Here is a 22,023-nt window from a genome sequence, read left to right on the forward strand (position 1 = left end):
GTACCAGTTCACTGGTAATTCCCTGTATGTTGCAAGAGGCGACTAACAGGGTTGGTGGCAGGAAGGGCATTCGGCCATAAAACATTGCTTCAAAAAGGGGACCACGGTGCCCAAAAAAGGCCAACCCCTGCTCTGCGGGGAAAAATGGCCTCCAAAGGTGGTTTTTTTTTTATAGTTAGTTTACATTATACAGGCCTTCTCATTTAAAATGCATTTTGTTCTATAAACGTTAACTTTCATCGAATATTTATCGTCTGTGTTATTTGGGCGGTGTATGATAAACCGTGCCGATCTCGGCTATTTCCTGCCTGTGTGATAACTTTCAACAAATCTCCTTCCCGTTTTTTTGCAACCAAGTCTAAAGCCATGTTAGCATCTGAAAGATGAAATCAGATGTTGAATTAGAGTCAACATAAAGCCGTGAGAGAGTCTCAATGGACTTTATGTTACAGGCCTTTGAAAATGCATTTCGTTCTATAAACGGTAACTTTAAACGAATTTTATTCCCGTTTTTTGCAACCGAGTCTAAAGCCATGTTAGCGACTGTGAAAAATGAAATGAGATATCGAATTAGAGTTTGAATAAAACTGTGTGAGAGAGTAAGAAACTACGGGCCTAACAAAAGAGGTCTCAAGGCTATGCGAGTAAACAACATGGTGGATATTTGTTTTTGAAGCCTCTCCTTGACTGGGTATAGCCACTCCTCCGGACAGACGTTTCACAGACAGACAGAATCACCTACGGTTTAGGAGTCATGGAAGGCGAGAGAACGAGGCCATTTGGTTGAGTTCAAAGCTTGTTTATTCGTACAGAACTCTCCAGCACACTCTAAACGCGAACGGAAGTGTTACAGCTTTTATAAAACCAAAACCCTCTTCGGAGGGCGTGGCTCCCACAACCGCGCGTGCGTCACGTCCAACAAACCAAAAGCCCGTGCACGTGGATTAGACCAAACATAAGGTAACCGTCACATGCGGATGAGTTAACCGCGACATGCGAATAAGGTAACCGCTACAACGGAGAATATTATATATACACAAAGAATTAAGTTAAGCACCCCTACACAACGAATTAAGGTAAGCACCCCCTAATATATATTCTTTGTGTATATGTATACATTGGCATATATTCTAAGGTATGTGAGATCAAATAATGATTGGTATGACATTAGCAATTATCCATTGATGAAATGCAGATGAGTGCACTCATCTGTGACGCCCATCGCTCGTGCAGCACGTGTTATCATCCACGTGGTCGTGATTTTCTGTAAAGGTCGCTAGAGGTCTTCTCAGAACAATGACTGTACGTTAGAAAACATAAACGTCATCCACACTGTCCGTGATGGACCTATAGCTCCATACTTAAATTGAGGTGAAAATATGCCTAAAATTCCCAAAAAATTTCACCTTAAATTATTCAGAATAAAATATTGAAAACGGCATGATTGTTATGTTTTTATGTGACCATAATATCACTTCTCCAGAAAATATAGCAATATCATGGGTATATTACACTGTTTTGAGGACAACAAACTTGTAATGTGCGAGGTTGTAAAAAAACGGGGGGGGGGTGCTTAACTTAATTCTTTGTGTATAGATGATATGGTGCCGGCCAATACACTACTCATATGGTGTTGGCCTATTCACCTCTTGTACAGTGTCGGGATATACACCGCTCGTACAGTGTGACTATAAACCTTTTGTAGGGTGTTGGTATTGGCCTATACACCGGTTGTATGGTGTTGGCCTCTACTTTTACACTGCCTGTATGGTGTTGGCCTCTACTTTTACACTGCCTGTATGGTGTTGGCCTTCAAATCGCTCGTTTGGTGTCGTGTCCTAGCATAGCGAGTTATAAAGGGAAATCTCCATATTTAACTTCCTAGAGCTGTTATGTCATTTACTTTCACTTTTTTGTCTTTTCCAGACTCCAAGGGCTTGGACCCATATGTCCATACCGTGAGGTTGCCTCCATTACCCAAGAACCCTCTTGCAGTTGAAGAGATTGTGGTCTATGCCGATGAACTAAGTTCTACGCTCTCAGAAACCCTCAACAGTGCTTCTAGTCAGGCTTGTGGCCTGCGTGCAGCCTGTCACTATCTGCGTGGCTGCCTTTTTCTTGCTCGTGGTTACATTCATGATGCTTTGGAAGACTTCCACAGGTTTCCATCTTGCATCCCCACATCCATTTTAAATCTGTGTAATTTGCCTTGCATTCCTTCAGAAGTTTTTCTCATTCATTCTATTCTGATAAAAGATGCTGTTTTTTCTGGCTTTTGCAATTGTGAACGTCAATCATTTTGAATCGGTCTTATAGGCTAAAAATCATTTTTTTATGGCTCTGCCCACGAAGGCAGCCGGGGGCATTATGTTTTCTGTTTGTCCCCGGCCCGTCCCTACGGGCTAAACCTCGTTTTTCTCAGCAACCACATGTCCGATTGAGAAGAATCTTTAAGGGTAGGATCGACACCCATGTAGAATGTTTTTTTTTTTTAATTGTGATGTCATTGGTCACGTGGCATGGCAGCCATCTTAGATTAAACTCAAATAAAAAAAAAGATTTCTTGGAAACCGCTAATTGGAAAAAAATTAAACTTAGCACATTGTCAAGTACTCCCAATGGGGAACAAAAGCATGATAATGATGACATCATAGGTGAAGTAGTATACTAGTCATAAATGTTTTAATCGAATGCCTTATTCTAAAAATCTGAAATAGCATGCACATGATCAATGACCCATTTGTATTGAAATATTAAACTTATGACATGGTTTGGCAGCCATATTGGATTTAACCTAAAACCTTGTAAAAAACATCTCCCAAACCACCAAAGCGACCGACTCGAAACTTTACGCATGTCATTGACTCAGCATGGCAATTAAAAATTGATCACAAGAATGTCATTGGTCACATGGTGTGGCAGCCATATTGGATTGAAGGAAAATATTCAATAATTATGTCTCAGAACCGCTTACTCGGTTGATGTGAAACGTTATAAATGTCATCTAACTACATTGCTGCATATAGTTTGAAAAATATGACATCACAGGTCATGCATGTTGTTTGGAAGCCATCTTGGATAGAAAAACTAACCTTATCCGATCAGCACGAAACTTCCCAAATGTGATCCCCTACCCATACATATGCAGAGTTTACATTTTTGATGTCGTATGTCACGTGGTTTGGCAGCCATATCAGCTTGAAAGTTTATATTTAAAAAAATCCCTTCTCCGAAACCACTTCACTGATGAATGTGAAACTTGTCATGTCTGGTAAAAATGTGATACTTGAAAATAGTTGAAGGGATTTAAATCAAACTTGTTTCTTTTTAGGACAGTGAATGAGGGCATCTACCTGTTGTCACGGGCAGGAACTACATGGAGGCATATTGAGGACACAGTCACATTGCTCTCGTTTATCCCTTCCACCCTGAGTGTAGTGTCTTCATAGACAGACAAACACCAAATTGCAAATTTTAGTTTGATTTGGCTTTATGTAATGTTTATTCTTAAAAGTTTATTGTAATGAATGAACAGTTGATATAATTTATCCTTGATCACCAGTTTCATATTCCTTTCATGTTTTTAATACTCGTATTTAATATTTTTAATATTCCTTTAATATGGTGCTCTGCATCTCTTCCTCCTCATCCACAGTATATCCAAAACAGACTCGTCAGTTCTTCCAGCAGAACAAGCATGTCAGCTCCTCTCACATCTTCCCTCAGACCTACTGGAGGAAATAAGACAGGATCCCAAACTCCGGTCAGCTTCACAGCTTTCGATCCTATCCTCATTACTTGCATCACCCTCCACATTTCCATTTAGTTCACTTTGTCATCTTCCTCAAATGTCAATATTTTCCACACGTTGTCACAGAAAACATCTTTTGTTCATTATCAGAGTTATCAACTCCTCTTATATTTTCTGAAAAACAATGCATTTGGTTTTCCCTTTAGTACATTGCAAAACAAACACGTTTACATGTTACATCAGTCTCTGTTTCACTTTGCTGTGTATGATTGGTGCATCAACTTTTCCAATGAAACTATCATGAAGCTTTCAACCGACGTGATAATGGAGTGCTCTATTGAAAGAATGTAGAGAAAGAAATCCATGAGTTTGGTCTGGAAGAAATTTTACAAACGAGCTAATACAAAGAATAAAAGTGTGTATATTTGTGTATAGTGTGTATAGTGTGTATATTTTACTGTATAAAAAGTAAAGTGTGTGGATGACAAATAATAAAGCATATTGTTCTTTTTCCGCCACGTCAACTCCATTTTAACTCCCATTAAACCGGTGGGCTCGTAGCTAAATTGCATTGCATTGTCTTTTGAATTGTGATATATTGTGAATAATGTTGCCCTTGTTGCTTTGAATAATGTTGCCCTTGTTGCTTTGAATAATGTTGCCCTTGTGTTTACTCATTGCACACAGTTGGCTAGTTAGTGATGTAGTTCCATTTGATTTGGAACCCTTGCCTCCCACGCCGGAAGTGGATTTCTTCCGGAGCTTCTCGTTTCCATCGCAGCCATTAGATAGCAGTGCATTCGGCAAGAGTATGCAGCAGGTTGGCATAATCAAAAACTACGGTGATTCTCAGCGACTCTTCAAAATTCTTGCGAAAGGTATCACTCATTTAACCTGCTTCCACGTCCCATTATTTCTGTTTGTTGCACCGTTTTATTGTTTATAAGGTTTTTATTTATTTTTGTGTATTGCATTCTGATGGTCTTTATCCAAGGTGTATTCATTCCAAGGGTTAGTAGTTACAGGACCACTCTTAGTATACCATAATTTACATGAGGAATACTTTGGCATAATACTTTGGCACTACTGGCGCTACTACTTTGGCACTACTGCTGGCACTACTACTTTAGCACTACTACCTTGGCATACCATAATACTTTGGCACTACTGATCTTCTCACCACATACAAAGCTTTCATCCGCAGCTTGATGGAGCACTGCTCTCCCCTCTGGGTTGGTGCCCCTGCCTCACACCTAGCTCGGCTACACGCTGTAGAAACCAAGACTTTTAGAATGATCGGTATATCTCGTGATGAATCTGATTCTGAAGGCCTTTCACTCACTCACCGCAGGCAGGTTGGTGGTCTTTCCGTCTTCTACCGACTCCTCTCTGGCCTTGCCCCCCCCAGCTCTCTCTGGGCTCTGTACCCCAAATATTCCTGCAGGACGCACAAGATCTGTTGGCAACCCTCTTATGGTGAAACTGCCAAAATCAAGACTCTCTGCTCACCTTCTCTCTTTCATTCATGTTTTCTCCCGCTTCTGGAACAAACCCCCACACACTCTTCAATCCCACTCCTCCCTCCAGGTGTTCAAAACACTGTTCACCACCATCTCTTATCTTCCCTCCTCCAAAACCTTGATCCTTTCTACCCCCGTTAATACACCCAAAATCCACCTTTTTCAAATTCCGTTTTCTTTCCTGAAAGTCCGAGTTGTGTCCATTTTGTTCTCCCTTGTTTGGACCCCTGGCAAGTATGGTTAGGATTCGATAAGCAACGAGCAAATGCATCGACCACAGACATGCAGGTAGAGACACCAAATTGTGTATTTTAGTATGATGTGGCTATGTAATGTTTATTCTAAATTTATTTGTGTAAAAAGATGGCAACCTACAAAGTTGAAGGTAGTCTTTCACATGTGTTGAAATATTGCCCAGGTGCGTAGATTTCTGGTCATTTCTGGATATAGAACCACCTAGCAAGTACAAGGGTTTGTAGAGGGAGGGACTTTCAGGAATGTTCTCTTCAAGGATAGATAAAAGGGGAAGCTGATAGTGTAGGTGTGAAGAAGAAGAAAAATAGTTATGTGTAGTCCCACGTTGCTTTGTGTGCCCTTCTTACTATAATCGTATGGACACAAACTGGTGGTCAAATGGTGAGAGCTTCTTCATTTCAGAGTCGCTGTTTTTTTTTGTCGGACTGCAAAAGACTTCATGAATTTCCTCTGTGTTGTACTATGTGTAGGACTGTCTTATCATTATGACCACAATAACATTGTGGGCTTTCAGTTAGCTTCCACTTCTGTATATGGTGAGCAGTTCTTGCATGCAGAATTTACAGTCAATTGAAAGCCCTGCACCGGAGTCTGTAGATTAAAGCCAGGGGGCTCCTCTGTGGGGTCCGACATTAGCTGGCCATTGAAGTTGCTGCCATTTCTCAATGCTGGTGACACAGCAGTGGGAAATTGCTGTGGCACAACTAATTGCCATTCATATTACTTCTACTACTAATCGGCATGCCCAGCTAAGACGCATCGTGACCAACCTTGGGGGGTTGAACCTTTTGCACTTGGTTCTCTTGGGACAGGGGGAATGTGAAGTCTTCGCGAAGAACACTGTGCGATCTATGGCGTCCACTACCTAATGCCGAAAGAAGGGCCAGCCATTTAATGTCTATCTGTGGGACGGAATACACACTGATGCCACACCCTGAGTGGGAAACACCAGGATGGCAGTTTATAGCAAGGCCGAGATTCAAACCCAGGCTAGGCAGATTTGAACACATTGGTCTTCTCAATTGACAAGATTGTCGTTTTGTTTTTTTTAGGTTTAAATAAAGACCAACTTTTTCACTGCCTGCAGCAATATCATGAAATCCTCTTTACTTTCTGCCGACATTGTGGTATCATTAGCATACCTCAGGTTGTTGAAACATCTTCCTCCATTCCTACCTCCAGTCTCAATGTTACCCAAGTTTCATTTTTCATTTGACCCAATTTTGAAAACCCAATTGACCCCAAACACCCAAAATACCCCGAAGACCCAAAAGACCCTGAAGACTCTTAAATACCCCAAAAGACCACAAAAACCCAAAAGACACTGAAGACCCCAAATTTCCCAAAGACCCATAAAGACCACAAATACCCAAAGACTGAAAAGACCCCAAGACCTTAAAAGACCCAAAATACACCAAATACCCTCAAAGACCCAAAAGACCACGAACACCCAAAAGACCATGAAGACCCCAAAAACCCCAAAGACCCTTAAATGTCCAGAAGACCCAAAATACCCCAAAGACCCAAAATGCCCCAAAGACACAAAATACCCAAAAGACCCCCCCCCAAAAAAAACAAAGACCCTTAAATATCCAAAAGACCCAAAATACCCCAAAGACCGCAAGACCCTTAAAGACCCAAAAGACAACAAAAACCCAAAATTCCGCAAAGACCCATAAACACACTGAAGACCCAAAACTGAGAAAATACCCCAAGACCCTTACAAACCCATAAAGACCCCGAAGACCCAAAATGCTGAAAAGGCCCCAAAACCCTTAAAGACCACCAAGACCCAAAGACCCTTAAATACCAAGAAAACCCAAAAGACCCTGAAGACTAAAAATACCCCAAATACCTAAAAGACCCAGAAGACCCTTGAATACCTCAATGATCCAAAATATCTCAAAGACCCTTAAGGACCCAGAAGACCCCAAAAACCCAAAAGATCCCGAAGACCCAAAATACCCCAAAGATCAAAATACACCAAAGACCCAAAACACAAAAAAGACCACGAAGACCCCAGAGACCCAAAATATCCCAAAGACCAAAAAAAAAAAAATCGAAAAGACCCAGAAGACCAAAAAGTCCCTGAAAACAAAAAATACCCCGAAGGCCCTTAACGACCCACAGAACCAAACACTCCAAAACACCAAAAGACCCCAAAGACCCTGAGGCCCCAGTGAAACCCAAAGACCCAAATTACCCCAAAGACCCAAAATACCCCGATGACTAAAAAGACCCGAGGACCCCAAAGATGCAGAGGACCTAAACGACTCAAATGACCTAAAATACCCCAAAGACCCAAATGAACCAGAGGACCCAAAAGACCCTTAGGACTCTGAAGACCCAAAAGAAGAGAAATTTATGTCTCTTACATTGGAATTGTAGACGGTGGCTTGCAAACCGAGCCAGGAATATATATATATATATATATATATATATATATATATATATATATATATATATATATATATATATATATATATGCATATATATAGTCACGTGAAAAAGTAAGTACACCCCATGTAAACTTTTGACTCTTTCAATATATTTCAACATACAGCTATTTGATCTTCATTTGAACAATATTGATAGATAAAGGTGATATAATATAACAAATATCATGAAACATTTACATTTTGTAGTCCATTGTATAATTTAAATAAACATAAATGCAAATTTCGCATGTGGAAAAAGTAATTACACCCCGACATTTATCACTACTTCCAATACCTAAAATTAGAATCAGGTGCACCAGCTCAGGTGCAAATGATTAGAACATCGTTAGAGAGGATCTTGGAGGAACCTGTCTTATTTAAAACTCAGACATTTAGTTTGGTTTGCTCTTTGTTGTTGAAGTGTGCGGCGTCACCATGCCTAGATCAAAAGAGCTCTCTGAGGCCTTCGGAAAGAAGGTTATAGATGCCTACGAGTCTGGGAAGGGATTTAAAAAGATCTCCAAACAATTTGAAATCAATCATTCGACTGTCCGAAAGATCATCTCCAAGTGGAGAAGATTCCAAACAACTGCCAACTTGTTCAGGCCAGGCCGCCCCAGCAAGTTGAGCCTGAGAGGAGACCGCAAGATGCTGAAAGACGTCTCTAAGAACCCCAGAATGTCATCACGGTACCTACAGGTAGCTCTTGCCACTGTTGATGTCAAAGTGCATGAGTCTACCATTAGAAAGAGGCTGCACAAATTTGATCTACATGGGAGGTGTGCCAGGAGGAAACCTTTGCTGTACAGAAAGAACATCAGGGCAAGACTAAAATTTGCCAATGAACACCTAGGCAAAGACCAGCACTTCTGTAACAATGTGCTCTGGACAGATGAGTCAAATGTCGAGCTATTTGGCCACAGTACCAGAAGACGTGTTTGGCGAAAACCAAAGACAGCATTTGACCACAAGAACCTGATACCAACTGTAAAGCATGGTGGTGGAAATATTATGGTTTGGGGCAGCCTTGCTGCATCAGGGCCTGGGCACTTCACCATCATCGAATCCACTATGAATTCTTCATTGTACCAGAGGGTGCTTGAGGATAATATGAGGCCATCTGTCGGAAAGTTGAAGCTCAACCGAAGGTGGACCTTGCAACATGACAATCACCCTAAACGTACCAGTAAATCCACCAAGGAATGGCTGAAAAGAAAGAAATGGAGGGTTCTGGAATGGCCAAGTCAAAGCCCGGATCTAAATGCCATCGAGATGTTGTGGGGGGTTTGAAACGAGCTGTGCATGCAAGAAACCCCTCAAACATCACACAGCTGAAAGAATTCTGCATGGAGGAGTGGGCAAAAATTTCTCCCAGTCGGTCAGAGACTGGTAGACAGTTATAAGAAACGCCTACTTGAGGTTGTTAATGCCAAAGGGGACAATACCACCTATTAGAGCCAAAGGTGTACTTACTTTTTCCACATGCGAAATTTGCATTTATGTTTATTTAAATTATATAATGGACTACAAAATGTAAATGTTTCATGATATTTGTTATATTATATCACCTTTATCTCTCAATATTGTTGAAATGAAGATCAAATAGCTGTATGTTGAAATATGTTGAAAAGGTCAAAACTTTATATGGGGTGTACTTACTTTTTCACGTGATTGTATAATAATAATAATAATAATGCATTTATTTTATATAGCGCTTTTCAGGAAGCCCAAAGACGCTTTGACAGAGTGCAAAACATAATGCATAGCAAAACATAAAGACAATTGCAAAAAAAAAAAGAAGAATCAATAGGGGAATATTCAAAGCACAAAGGAGGGAGAAGGAGAGGAGATAGGCAGGGGTTAGATGCTGTGGGTTAAATGTTGAATGCAGTGTTGAACAGGTGGGTCTTGAGTGATGTTTTGAATGTGGTGAGTGAGGACGAGTCTCTGATGGTGTGAGGTAGCGAGTTCCAGAGGGTGGGAGCAGCGATGGAGAAGGCCCTGTCCCCCCAGGATCTAAATTTAGTCCGGATGGGGGGGGGGGGGGGGGTCAGGAGGTTGGTACCAGCAGAGCGGAGGTTGCGGGTGGGAGTGTGTCTGGAGAGGAGGTCAGCCAGGTAGGATGGGGCCAGGTTATGGAGGGCTTTGTAGGTCAAGAGGAGGATTTTGTACTGGATTCTCTGGGAGATGGGGAGCCAGTGAAGCGTGTAAAGGACGGGGGTGATGTGGTCACGGGTCCGGGAATGGGTGAGTAGACGGGCAGCGGAGTTCTGAATGTATTGGAGTTTATTGGTGATTGTTGAGGGTGAACCATAAAGGAGGCTATTGCAGTAGTCCAGACGGGAAGTGATGAAGGCGTGGATGAGGGTTTCTGCAGCCACGGAGGAGAGGGATGGACGGAGACCGGCGATGTTTTTCAGGTGAAAGAAGGCTGTCTTTGTGATCTGTTTAGTGTATTTGTCGAAGGAGAGGGTTTGGTCAAAGATGATGCCAAGATTCCGGATGTGAGGGGAGGTGGATACTGGGAAACCGTCGATGTTGAGGGCAAAGTTATGGGTGGACTTGGTGAGCGTTTTTGGGCCAATGATGATTATTTCAGATTTATCACAGTTAAGTTTGAGGAAGTTGATTTGAAGCCAGGATTTTATTTCAGAGATGCAGTTTGTCAGGATAGAGTGGGTGGCGGTGGAGATGGACTTGGTGGAGATGAAAAGCTGGATGTCATCGGCGAAGCAGTGGAATTGGAGACCATGACGGCGGATTAAGTGACCGAGGGGGGACAGGTAAAGGATGAAGAGGAGGGGGCCAAGAACTGAACCTTGGGGGACACCTTGGGGGATTTGCAGTTATTGATGGAGATGAACTGACGTCTGTCAGAGAGGTATGATTTAATCCAAGAGAGGGCAGTGCCGGTAATGTTAAAGGTGGTTTCAAGTCGGGTGAGGAGGATGGTGTGATCGATGGTGTCAAAGGCGGCGCTGAGGTCGAGGAGGATGAGAATGTTGAGGTTGCCAGCGTCAGAGGAGAGGAGAAGGTCGTTGGTGATTTTGAGGAGAGCAGTTTCAGTACTGTGGTTGGAGCGGAATCCGGATTGGAATGTTTCATACAGGTTATTGGCAGAGAGGTGATGTTTGAGTTGAGTGGCTACAGCGCGTTCCAAAACCTTTGACAGAAAGGGTAGGTTGGAGATGGGTCTGAAGTTATTTAGGGTGTCAGGGTTTAGTCCAGGTTTTTTCAGAATGGGGGTAACAGCAGCAATTTTGAGGGATGGTGGGACGATGCCTGTAGACAGGGAGGAGTTTATTGTTGCAATGATAAGTGGAGAGAGAGCAGGAAGGGAGGCCTTGACAAAGCTGGAGGGGATGGGGTCAAGAGTGCAGTTGGCAGTTTTCATTCCGATGAGGAGTTCAGAGAGGTCAGTAGGGGAGACTGGGGAGAATTGAGACAGGGGATGGCAGGATAAGGGGGGGCAGGTGGTTTGAGGGGGAGCGGGTGCGGTGGTGGTCAAGCTGTTGTAGATGTTTTCAATTTTGCGTTGGAAGAATGAAAGGAAGGAGATGCAGTTGTCTATTGTGAATGACTGGGTGGTGGTGTTCAGGGGGCTGAGGAGTTTGTTTATTGTAGAGAAGTGTGCTTTTGGGTTTCCGGAGCCAGAGTGGATAATTTGAGAGTAGTAGGCGGAGCGGGCGCGGGAGAGGGCATCTTTATAGTGTTGTATGTGGTCCTTGTAGGCCTGGGAGTGAACTGTGAGACCTGTTTTATTGCGGAGTCTTTCAAGTTGGCGAGCACGAGTTTTCATCAGGCGGAGTTCAGGGGTAAACCAGGGAGCAGAATGGGTGAAAGAAACTGTTTTGGTTTTTATAGGCGCAAGTTGGTCAAGGCAGGAGGAGAGAGTGTGGTTGTAGTAGTCAGTGAGGTCAGAAGGGGTGTGGAGGTCAACGAAGGGAGAAGTGGACATTTTTTCAGAGAGGGTCGATGAGAATGAGGCAGGTGAAAGAGCGTTTAGCTTACGGAAGTTGATAGTGCGATAATGTCTTGGTGCTGGGGTGGGGATGTTGATGGTCAGAGTGATGGCTAGGTGGTCAGAGAGAGTGAGGTCGGAGCCAGAGAGATGGTGCAAAATTAGTCCAGTAGAGCAGACAAGGTCCAAAATGTGACCACGGTTATGGGTAGGAAAGTTGACATGTTGAGTGAGGTTAAAGCAGGTGAGTAAATCAGTGAAGTCAGTGGTTAGCATGGAGTCAGTGGAGTCCATGTGGATATTGAAATCACCAAGGAGGAGGATTGAGGGGGAGAGGGAACATAGCTGGGTCAGAAAGTAGGAGAAGTCAGACAGGAATGATGGGTGTGGTTTGGGAGGGCGGTAGACAACAGCCATGACTGACTGTGTGTGACCAGAGAGTTTAAAAGCCAGGTGTTCAAATGATGGAGCAGATGAGATGGAGATGAGGTTGGTCTTGATGTCTTGTCGGTGAATAACGGCAATTCCACCACCTCGGCCCTCCGAGCGTGGTTTATTGATGTAAGAATATCCATATTGTATGTATTGTATTGTATGTATGTATGTATGTATATTGTCGCGCAACCGCGATTAACACCACAGTTGCGGATGGCCAATTGCGAGGCTTTAACTCCCGAGGCGAAAACTCAATGGCGGATTCCAAATCAAACACTTAAACTAAAGTTAAACGCGTGGAATGGCGGGATGGGACACAGCAAAGCTCCGCCGCCTTACCTATTAAAATCCAACAGGAAAACTGCGTTCAGATATATACAGAAAATAATATAAGGATTTATTAAATGAAAAGCAAAGACAGTGAACAAGCACGCGCCGGTAATAACTCTACTAATAAGCCTAAATTGGGATCCCACACATAACAGATATCAAACACGATACGAGGGAGATTATGAATTACAAAAGAAACACGTCACGTCGTGTACAGTGTACGCGGAGCCCGGGCTTATCTGTCTCTGTCGTCTTCTTGTAACACGGCCGTGCTCAGCCACCACCAGGCCTTCTCCAAGCTCCGATCCTCTCGCCGCCCACGAGGTCGGTGCACCAATCTCCAAGGCACCCAACGCAGGCCAGCGGCTCCACCCAAGATCGATCCCCACACGAAGCACGAAAAGACAGGAACGGGGAGAACGCAGGTGTGACTGCACGTCTCGTCCTTCCAACTCGCTCCGGGACTGGTCTCAACTCAACTCCTCTGGCTCAACTGAAGTGAACTCTCTGCGGGAGTGCTGGCAGCCAACTCTTCTGCAGAGCTCTTCTCAACTGCTGCGCAACTAAGAGCATGAACCACCAGAGACCAAAAGCTGCACTGCCAGACGCCAGAGAGGCAAGAGAACAAGAGCCAAGAGAGCGTTCGGCGCTCCCTTAAAATAACCTCGCTCGTGACGTCACGTCCCTTGGTGCGCCACCCAATCAGTGCCCTCCAGCGAATCACAGGCCTGTAGTGTTGTGATAGCGCGTGGCACTCGAGGCCCAGCGGAGGTGTAGCTGGCTGCGGCCATCATCAGCAGTGTCCTGGCCTGGTTTCCTGTCCGATTGTTCCGAAGTCATTGTCAGGGAAAGGAATTATTTAATGTTGCGCTAGGGACCTAACTAATGTTTATGTGGTCTGCAGTGCCATAATGGACAAAGGTTTGACTACTAGGTGAGACTCACAGGGGCGTTACCTTTAATCCCTCACTACTTAACACTCGAATCTCCAGGTAGATCCACAATCATACATCTTACCCCGACAAACGCCTAAACATCAAGAACTTATTACATGTAGAGTCCCTGTCACGACAGTCGAATACCTACCTATACAGATCTACCTAGCTCTAGATGTTGCTCTACCAAATTCATAACAATATATATACATATATATATATATATATATATATATATATGTATATATATATATATATATATATATATATATATATATATATATATATATATATATATACGTATATATATATATATATATATATATATATATATATATATATATATATATATATATATATATATATATTGTTACGGTTCGCGGTTAAGGATGGTATGTTTGCCGAGCGGAGGCTCCGCGACCTAACAGTTTCCCCGATTCACCCGATTCACCCAGACGTTGGCCGTATCGCGCCACAGCTATTCAATATGGAAACCTCTAAAGCGACCGAATGTAAAGAGGAAGAAGAAGAAGACGTACGGAGGAATAACAGGTTTTATTAATTATTTTCACAAGCCAAAGCAAAGAGAGCAGTTGGTTATATTACAGAAAATGGAAGGAGCAGGCACACAGTGAAATCTTTAGCTTACCTATTCAAGCTTAATTAATAAACCCCAGGACAACGTGAAAGACAGACGGACGATCACACTTACATGGGGAAATGCAGGCAGGAAGGAATGGCTTGGAGATGGGTGGCTTTTAGAGGCAAGGAAGGTTCAGCGGGTACTGGGCACGGTCGGGCCAGAAGGCACCGCTGTCAAGAAGCCGAGCTTTGGTCCCAAACTGCGCGGGCGAAGTTCCTTTCTCTGTACTGCTGCCTCGTGCGCTCCTTGCGTTGCTCCGGTCCGCTTTTCCTGCAGCGCGGCACGTTTCACGGCGGCTCGGTCACACCTGCTCGTCTCCAGCGCATCTCCTGGACCCATCTCCGTAAAAGCTCATCTCGTATCTGCTTGGGAGCGTCCCGCGGTGGGTTATATAGGCCCTGCCCTTCACCCTTTTCGAACCTTCCCCAAACGTTCTCTCTCCGCCCTCTCAAGCCAAACCCCTTGTTCTGGGTTGGATGAGCAGGGCTGACTTACTCCTCCCCTCTATGACGAGGTGGAGACCCGCCTTTCTTCTTCGGCGTTACCTCGTGCGTAATGGAGTCAAATGCAGCACAGTGGACGGCAGATGGAAATGCAGCAAAGTGCCTAAAGAGGCAATTGCAGCAAAGTGGCGAACCTGGCACTTGGAAGCTGCCATGGGGCGTCAGAGGGCCTACTCTTATTTAATTCGGTGCAATGAAGAGTCAAACTAGTGGGAAACACATCCTTAGCCTACACAGAGAATAAGGGACTAACTATTTAAAAGGATATATCGTGTCCTGTGTGTAGGTTTATGGAATTAACTAAGAGGACGAGCTGCGACCATTCTTTACATTACGAGGGTCAGTTACACACAACAAAACCATACTTTTCACATTCGTTACACTTTCTCAAAATTGTTGCACTTCTCAAATCCGTTACACTTCTCAAATCCGTTACAATATATATATATATATATATATATATATATATATATATATATATATATATATATATATATATATATATATATATATATATATATATATATAATATATATAAACAAACTTTTCGGGTGACACCGTCACAATTTCGGTCTTCGAAGCCGGCCGATAGGCAAAGTGTGACCGGAAGGGACGAGGTTCTCCTGACCACGTGGCCCTTGACTTGGTTTGTCCGCACAATGTGGGCGCTTTCAGGATGAACTTTAGCCGGGGAGCGTTTGGGCGCCCCGGTCTGATACTGCCGCCCACGCGCAGAACAACTTGTGAGTGCACGTGGGTCCCGGCGGTCCCACTGGCCTAGCGCTACCATGTTTAGACAGCGAACTCCGTCCCCGGGCACCACGTCTGACTCTCTTATTCAGGGAGCATGGCGACGTGGGCACGGTAGGACACCCGCGGAGCCCCGGCGGACCAGGGACGCGCGAGCCTACGCGTTAGCGTGCTACAGCGGAATCAACGGCTTCGGCCACGGCCGAGCCGATACTCGGCCCGGTCGCCCGGAAATGAACTGGTTCGACGCCCGCGCTAGAGAGGTCGCGGGCGACTGAGATGTATTAACAAATTAGTTAATTAATTTGAGACGTCCGATTTCTAGTGTTTGGAAATTTGGAAGAGCTTGACCCAAGCCTTTCCCTTGCGAGGGCAAGGAGGAACTTAACACTTGACACTTAAGCTTAGTTTGAAGTACACCCTGCCAGCGCTCCGGGTGGGACGGCAGGGCAACCAGAAGGGATGAGGTTCTCCTGACCACGTGGCCCTCGATCTGGGAAGCGAGAGGCGTTCCATTAGTGGACGCGCCCCTCACGCCCGGCTTTTGGGCGGCCCCGGCAGGCCGTTTGTTTTGACGTTCCGTGACAGGCCCCGCACCCCCACCTCCGGGCCGACCGGGCGACCGGAATGAATCCCGGTGTCCCGATCCGAACCTTCAGAGCGGGCCGGCTGGGGAGTGCCAAGCACCCTGTACCTGCACTTTCCGTCCCTGTGGTCCCAAATACCGGAACCACCCGAATACCACTTTATTCGACAAAATGAGGTGCGGCCTACAGCCTTGGAAAACCAACCCTATATAAGTCAATGCCACCGGCGCGCATTCGTGCCGCGTGACGTGGTGACGTCATCGCGCTTTCACCTTAAAAGACTTATTTGATATAAGTTAATATCTTGATATAAGCCTTAGAAAACCAACCCTATAGAAGTCAAATGGTCCAATAAAGGGTGATGGGAGGGTGATGGGAGGGTGATGGCAGGGTGATGGGAGGGTGATGGCAGGGTGATGGGGGAGGGTGATGGGGCAGGGTGATGGGGCAGGGTGATGGGAGGGTGATGGGAGGGTGATGGGAGGGTGATGGGAGGGTGCAATAATCCGGTGCAATAATCGAAAACCGATTCAAAATGGCCCCTCGCTACGATTTTCCACGATCACATTTTATTTTCACCACTTCAAATCGACTGAATTTCACCAAATAAGATACCACACTCGCTGCACTGATGTCATTTTTTACGGCAAAAGTGAAAACAGATTTTAATTTGGAAATAAAACGAAAGCGTGCACAATGGAATCATTCATGCCGCGTGATGCGGTGACGTCATCGCGTTTCCACCTTAAAAGACTTATTTGATATAAGTTAATATTTTGATATAAGCCTTAGAAAACCAACCCTATAGAAGTCAATACCTCCAACGACACAGGCGCGCATTCGTGCCGCGTGACGTGGTGACGTCATCGCGCTTTCATCTTAAAAGACATTTGATATAAGTTAATATTTTGATATAAGCCTTAGAAAACCAACCCTATAGAAGTCAATACCTCCAACGACACAGGTGCGCATTCGTGCCGCGTGACGTGGTGACGTCATCGCGCTTTCATCTTAAAAGACATTTGATATAATATATATATATTATATATATATATATATATATATATATATATATATATATATATATATATATATATATATATATATGTATGTATATATATATATATATATATATATATATATATACATATATATAAATGTCAAGCAACAGCTCTTTGTTCGTAAAAGAAGTTTCACCAACAGCTTGAGAATGACGAAGCTTTATTAAAAATACCACTTATACAGATCTGGAGGAAGCGAAAGACTTCTACAGCACGAATTGCTGTCATGCCACGTCCAGCCTTCCTGAAAAATGCATTGATTCACAGTCCGCTTAAATAGGGACACGTTTATCAGAAAATCTCCGAGAGAACAAAGGAACTACGAGAGTTCCTCCCACCGTTATCCCTAGCCCCCACCGTCATCCGTTCTTTCATCTTGGTGGAGTGCAGCACGCACCGTTAGCATCCGGGCCAGATGTGGTTTCAAGGCTCCGAGGTGACAGAAAATGTAACTCACTGAAGGGAGAGTGCATTCTTGGCCCAGATAAGACCATTATCCAAAGGTTTATGTCTGCAATCCAATCATTCTACGTAAAGTTTCACATTCCAAGCGCCTAATCCATTTTTCCCTCTGCGGCTCGAGGCGCCGTCTGCGAATCAAAGAGGGATTTTACGGCCGGGCTTATCTAGCCTCGAAAGGGCACATGTATACGAGCCATTTGTCCAGCACGACCGAAGCGAGTATTTTCTCATTTTAAACTAAAGCGAAGCGGAAAACCCTTTATTACTTATGAAATAGCATTTTTAAACAACATTTAAATCATAACATATTAGTCGACCGACGTCTTATAACAGAACATGAAGCAATAACAAATCTACGACCTGACATTCCTTCCTCTTGTCTCGTCGAGACAAAGTATCTCAAGAGACAACGTGCCACATCGGGCTTTATTGAAAGACAATCGTGTAATGCGGGTATCTCCCAAGGGCATACCGTGCGCCCATAGCGCCTCGCCCGTGCATTTGGCGAACGTGTCGTGTGGTGCGTGCTTGGAACCTGAGGGCTCAGAACATGAAAGTCCATTAACGTTTCGGATCCACAACGAAGGCGTCTGGTCCAGATGAGGTTCTGCCCCGCCAGGGGGCCACCACCTCCCCTGCGGAACTTGCTCCCCCCACCCTTTGCAGACGCGGTCCTTGCAGATCTTCGAAGTTAATCAACGATCATGCCCATGAGATCTCTCACGTGCTGCTGTTCTGGGGAATACATAATGTCGTCAGTATCTTGTGTCTCATTTTCCTGGTCAGGGTACAGAGCGTAAAAATCCGATTCACTTGAAGCATTTGAACTTAAAACATATGAAGCAAAGAGAGGAACTTCCTTTATGTCAAAGTCTCCCATGGGCGCCTGGTCGGCTTGCGGGTCTAGGATATCCACGTCGGGTCCCTCGACCGCCAGACCCAGCGTCACAATCAGATCCATAGTTGGGTCGGAAGGGGGCGTGCAGCTGTCAGCTTGTAATACATAAGAGGCGTTAGCCAGTACACGCAAGGGGTTTACAGCACAAGTATCACAGTCATCACAGACATCATTACAGGCAGCAGCCAGTTCCCACATGGGATCAACACAAGTATCACAGTCATCACAAAATTCAATACAATTTTCTGGAGCGCCGGTCACATCTGCCTTGTTGAAGGACCCATTCAGGTCGACGGCCTCTGTGGTCAGAACCATAGTTGTTGTCGGCGGCTTCTTCACTTTCCATCCTGTAAAATACTTTCTCATACAGAGGAGGACTAGAGATTTCATTAGTGCCCCCCAAATTACTACCCCAATTATCACAGCCAGTGCGGTCAATAACCACTTCACTATGGTGCCCGTCCATCCCCGGAACCAGTCAGTGAGCCAGCTAAATTTATAAGAATTCTCGCGCGCGATCCGATCGATCGTCAGGGCGTGGCTAGTTTCCCTTAGTCTCACTATTGCGGCTGACACTCCTTCAGATGGATCAGGTATGTAAGTGCAACATTTTCCCTCTATTATTCCGCATACCCCTCCTTTCTCTGCCAGGAGCATGTCCAAAGCCACCCGATTCTGCATCACCATTGTACGCATGTGAATTACCGTGTCCAATAGTATGTCATGAGCCGTAGCGGTGTCGTTTGCCACCTTTTCTAGGGCCAAAGCCAATTTATCTATCCGGAAACTATCCATGACTGTGCCCGCTCCTGGGAAGAAGAAACCAAACACCTTTTCCCATAGGCTCCCGTGTAGTTTAGTGGTTCCATCTTCGTTCATGACTGACCTCTTATAACGCCTGTCCAAGGACTTTGGGTCTAGCTCATCCAGTATCTCAACGTCAGGAAGGACTGAACCCAGATAACATGTGCCCCCCCAATTATTTGGTAAATAGGGGTAAGCCTTGTCGCCGCATATAAACATTGTCCCATGGGGTGGGACCAGGTGGGTGGATAAGCACCGGAGTCCCTTTACCACCCCATTAATCCTACTAACCCCCCTAGAGAATGTTATAGCCGTTATGTTGTGGTTGTGTTTATCTTGCAGTACTATTCGTAATGTAATCCCCGAGCTCCCTTGTCCCAGCTTCCCGGGGAGAGTGTAGGCGCATTCTGATTCTCCCATACGCAAGTGGCCGGAACCCTGGAGGCAGACCGTCCCTTTCTGTGGTTTGACCCAGACGGGGGCAGGCCTCTCGGCCACATGGGCAATCATTGACGGGCGATAATTAAATTGTCGATTGCAACTCTTGCCGTTGTCAACCCCTTCTCTTTCCAGCGTGGTGACTAAACATGGGGAATCGATAGGTTGTGAGCAGAGGTCATTGAGGGACAAAGGTAGCACTATCATGTGTATTCCTGTGGTGCCTGCTTGGGGAAAGTGCATGCACGACCAGCAGTGTGTCCTATTTTGAATTGTTGCCACCTCCCTGGCCACTTTCCAATATGTGTTTTCCCCCTTCTTTGGGGCCTTATCCTGGGGGTGTGGCGTGAGTATGTATTCGATGCATGGTGTGTGTTTAGTTTCGCCACTGGCCGCTCCAGGGGTCCAGATGCTGCACCGGACCTGCATAGTCATGCCTTTCTCTAGGCGCGTGCGTGTTTGTAGCTTAAAATCAGGGGTTCCCCATTTGTATCCTGGTTGGGCCAAGGTCTCAATGCTAGCTTGCCCGTTTTCCCGGAACTCTCGTTGCTTTTGTAGTACAATGCCAACCCGTCCAGGCCCTGCCGACAGTGCTAGCCATCTTACGCTTACCCAATTTGTGTGCAGGGCTTTCTGTTCGAAACATGGTAGTGATACTCTTTGTCCCCATGTTACGGTGAGGTGTCGGGTTTCGTTTTCACATCTATTGGAATCGGAGCTTCCCCTAGCTGCTGTCGCTATCAATAGTATCGTACCTATGATTAGGCCCATCCTTACTGTGGTTGCTGTGGTGTAGTGTCTGGTGCTTGTATGGCCAACTTACAGTGCGTGGCGTGGATCCACGAGGTCTTGCCCTCGCAAAAGACTGCCGTTGGTGTAGTCAGCAACACCTGGACTGGTCCCTTCCACCTTTTCCAGGGCGTTCTTGCAGGTGAAGTGCTCCACGAACACCTGGTCTTTTCCCTCTGGTGGAACACCTGGTCCACAAGCGCCCTGGGAACACCTGGTCTCCAGGTCTCCAATTCATAGATTCAATTCATTCAATTCATAGTTTCATAGAACACCTGGTCTCCAATTTCCTAATCCACTTTTTCCAAGTGGATCCAATTTTATCCAATATTCGATTTTAAATTCTCTAATCCTTCTCTCAGCACCCCATTTGCCTGTTTCCTACATCAATAATAAATAAAATAAAAATTAAACGAAAATTATTTCAGCTAGAGTTTCAACTAGAATTAACACAAACAAACCACCATTAACCTCCATTAACACAAACAAACCACCATTAACCTCCATGAACCTCCCCCTATTATTTATTTATTTTCGCGAATAAACAAATAATAGAAATAACCTGGTCTAATTCCAATTCCAATTATGGTCAGTTCTGGTGTCTGGTCACACACAATGTTTTCTCACCCACTGTGATTCGCTCACAATAGATTCTCACTGTTGTTATGTCTGAAATTCGTCTCATGAAAACCCATTCAAGAGTCCGGTGTAACAGACAGACAAACACATAGACACGCTGAAGACCCCAGGGTACCCATCAAACTAGCTAGTCCGCAGATTCACAACACAGCGAAACATGTAACTTTACTAAAATAATCACTTACTCATAACTAATACTCATAATAACTCATAATTACTTATGTAATTACTCATGCCAATACTTACTCAAAATAATGTAATATCCCAATCTTCACCCCCTATGCAAATCGAAGCACCCCGGACAATCCACAACCAATATCAACCACTGTAGCCGCCTTCCCGACTCCAGGCAGCCACACACAGCCACATACATCTCCACCCACGTCACACAAGACAACAGCCAACAAGTGTGTCCACCACACAGAAACCTTTGGCAATGCAACAACCGAACTCCCAGACAACCAACAACAAAACATCCAATCCATCTCCATGGCTCACCAAGCAGTTCCAACTTAATCCAGCTTCACATACCGATTTCCCCAAAAACTCGTGAAACTTCACCCCCATTCTGGAAAAACCCTGGACTAAACCCTGACACCCTAAATAACTTCAGACCCATCTCCAACCTACCCTTTCTGTCAAAAGTTTTGGAACGTGCTGTGGCCACTCAACTCAAACATCACCACTCTAGCTCCGGAATCCCAAAAGCACTCTTCTCTACAATAAACAAACTAAATAAACAAACTTTACAACGTGAACAAACTCCTCAGCGCCCTGGATACCACCACCTGTCATTCAGAGTAGACAACTGCATCTCCTTCCTT

The 22,023-nt window shown here is 44.7% G+C and overlaps 1 protein-coding gene across 1 annotated transcript in view; it reads left to right on the plus strand.

The window, feature by feature from the left end:
- LOC137430212 (DENN domain-containing protein 3) overlaps nucleotides 1-22,023 on the plus strand; it is a 219,002-nt gene that overhangs the window by 166,185 nt on the left and 30,794 nt on the right. Inside the window, exons 16-18 of the mRNA XM_078780421.1 lie at nucleotides 1,927-2,161; nucleotides 3,656-3,763; nucleotides 4,439-4,629. Of these exons, the coding sequence (XP_078636547.1) occupies nucleotides 1,927-2,161; nucleotides 3,656-3,763; nucleotides 4,439-4,629 (534 nt within the window). The remainder of the gene's footprint in view (nucleotides 1-1,926; nucleotides 2,162-3,655; nucleotides 3,764-4,438; nucleotides 4,630-22,023) is intronic.

The sequence above is a fragment of the Myxine glutinosa genome, chromosome 6 (assembly GCF_964187855.1).
Source record: "Myxine glutinosa chromosome 6, kmMyxGlut1.1, whole genome shotgun sequence".
Classification (NCBI taxonomy): Eukaryota; Metazoa; Chordata; class Myxini; order Myxiniformes; family Myxinidae; genus Myxine; species Myxine glutinosa.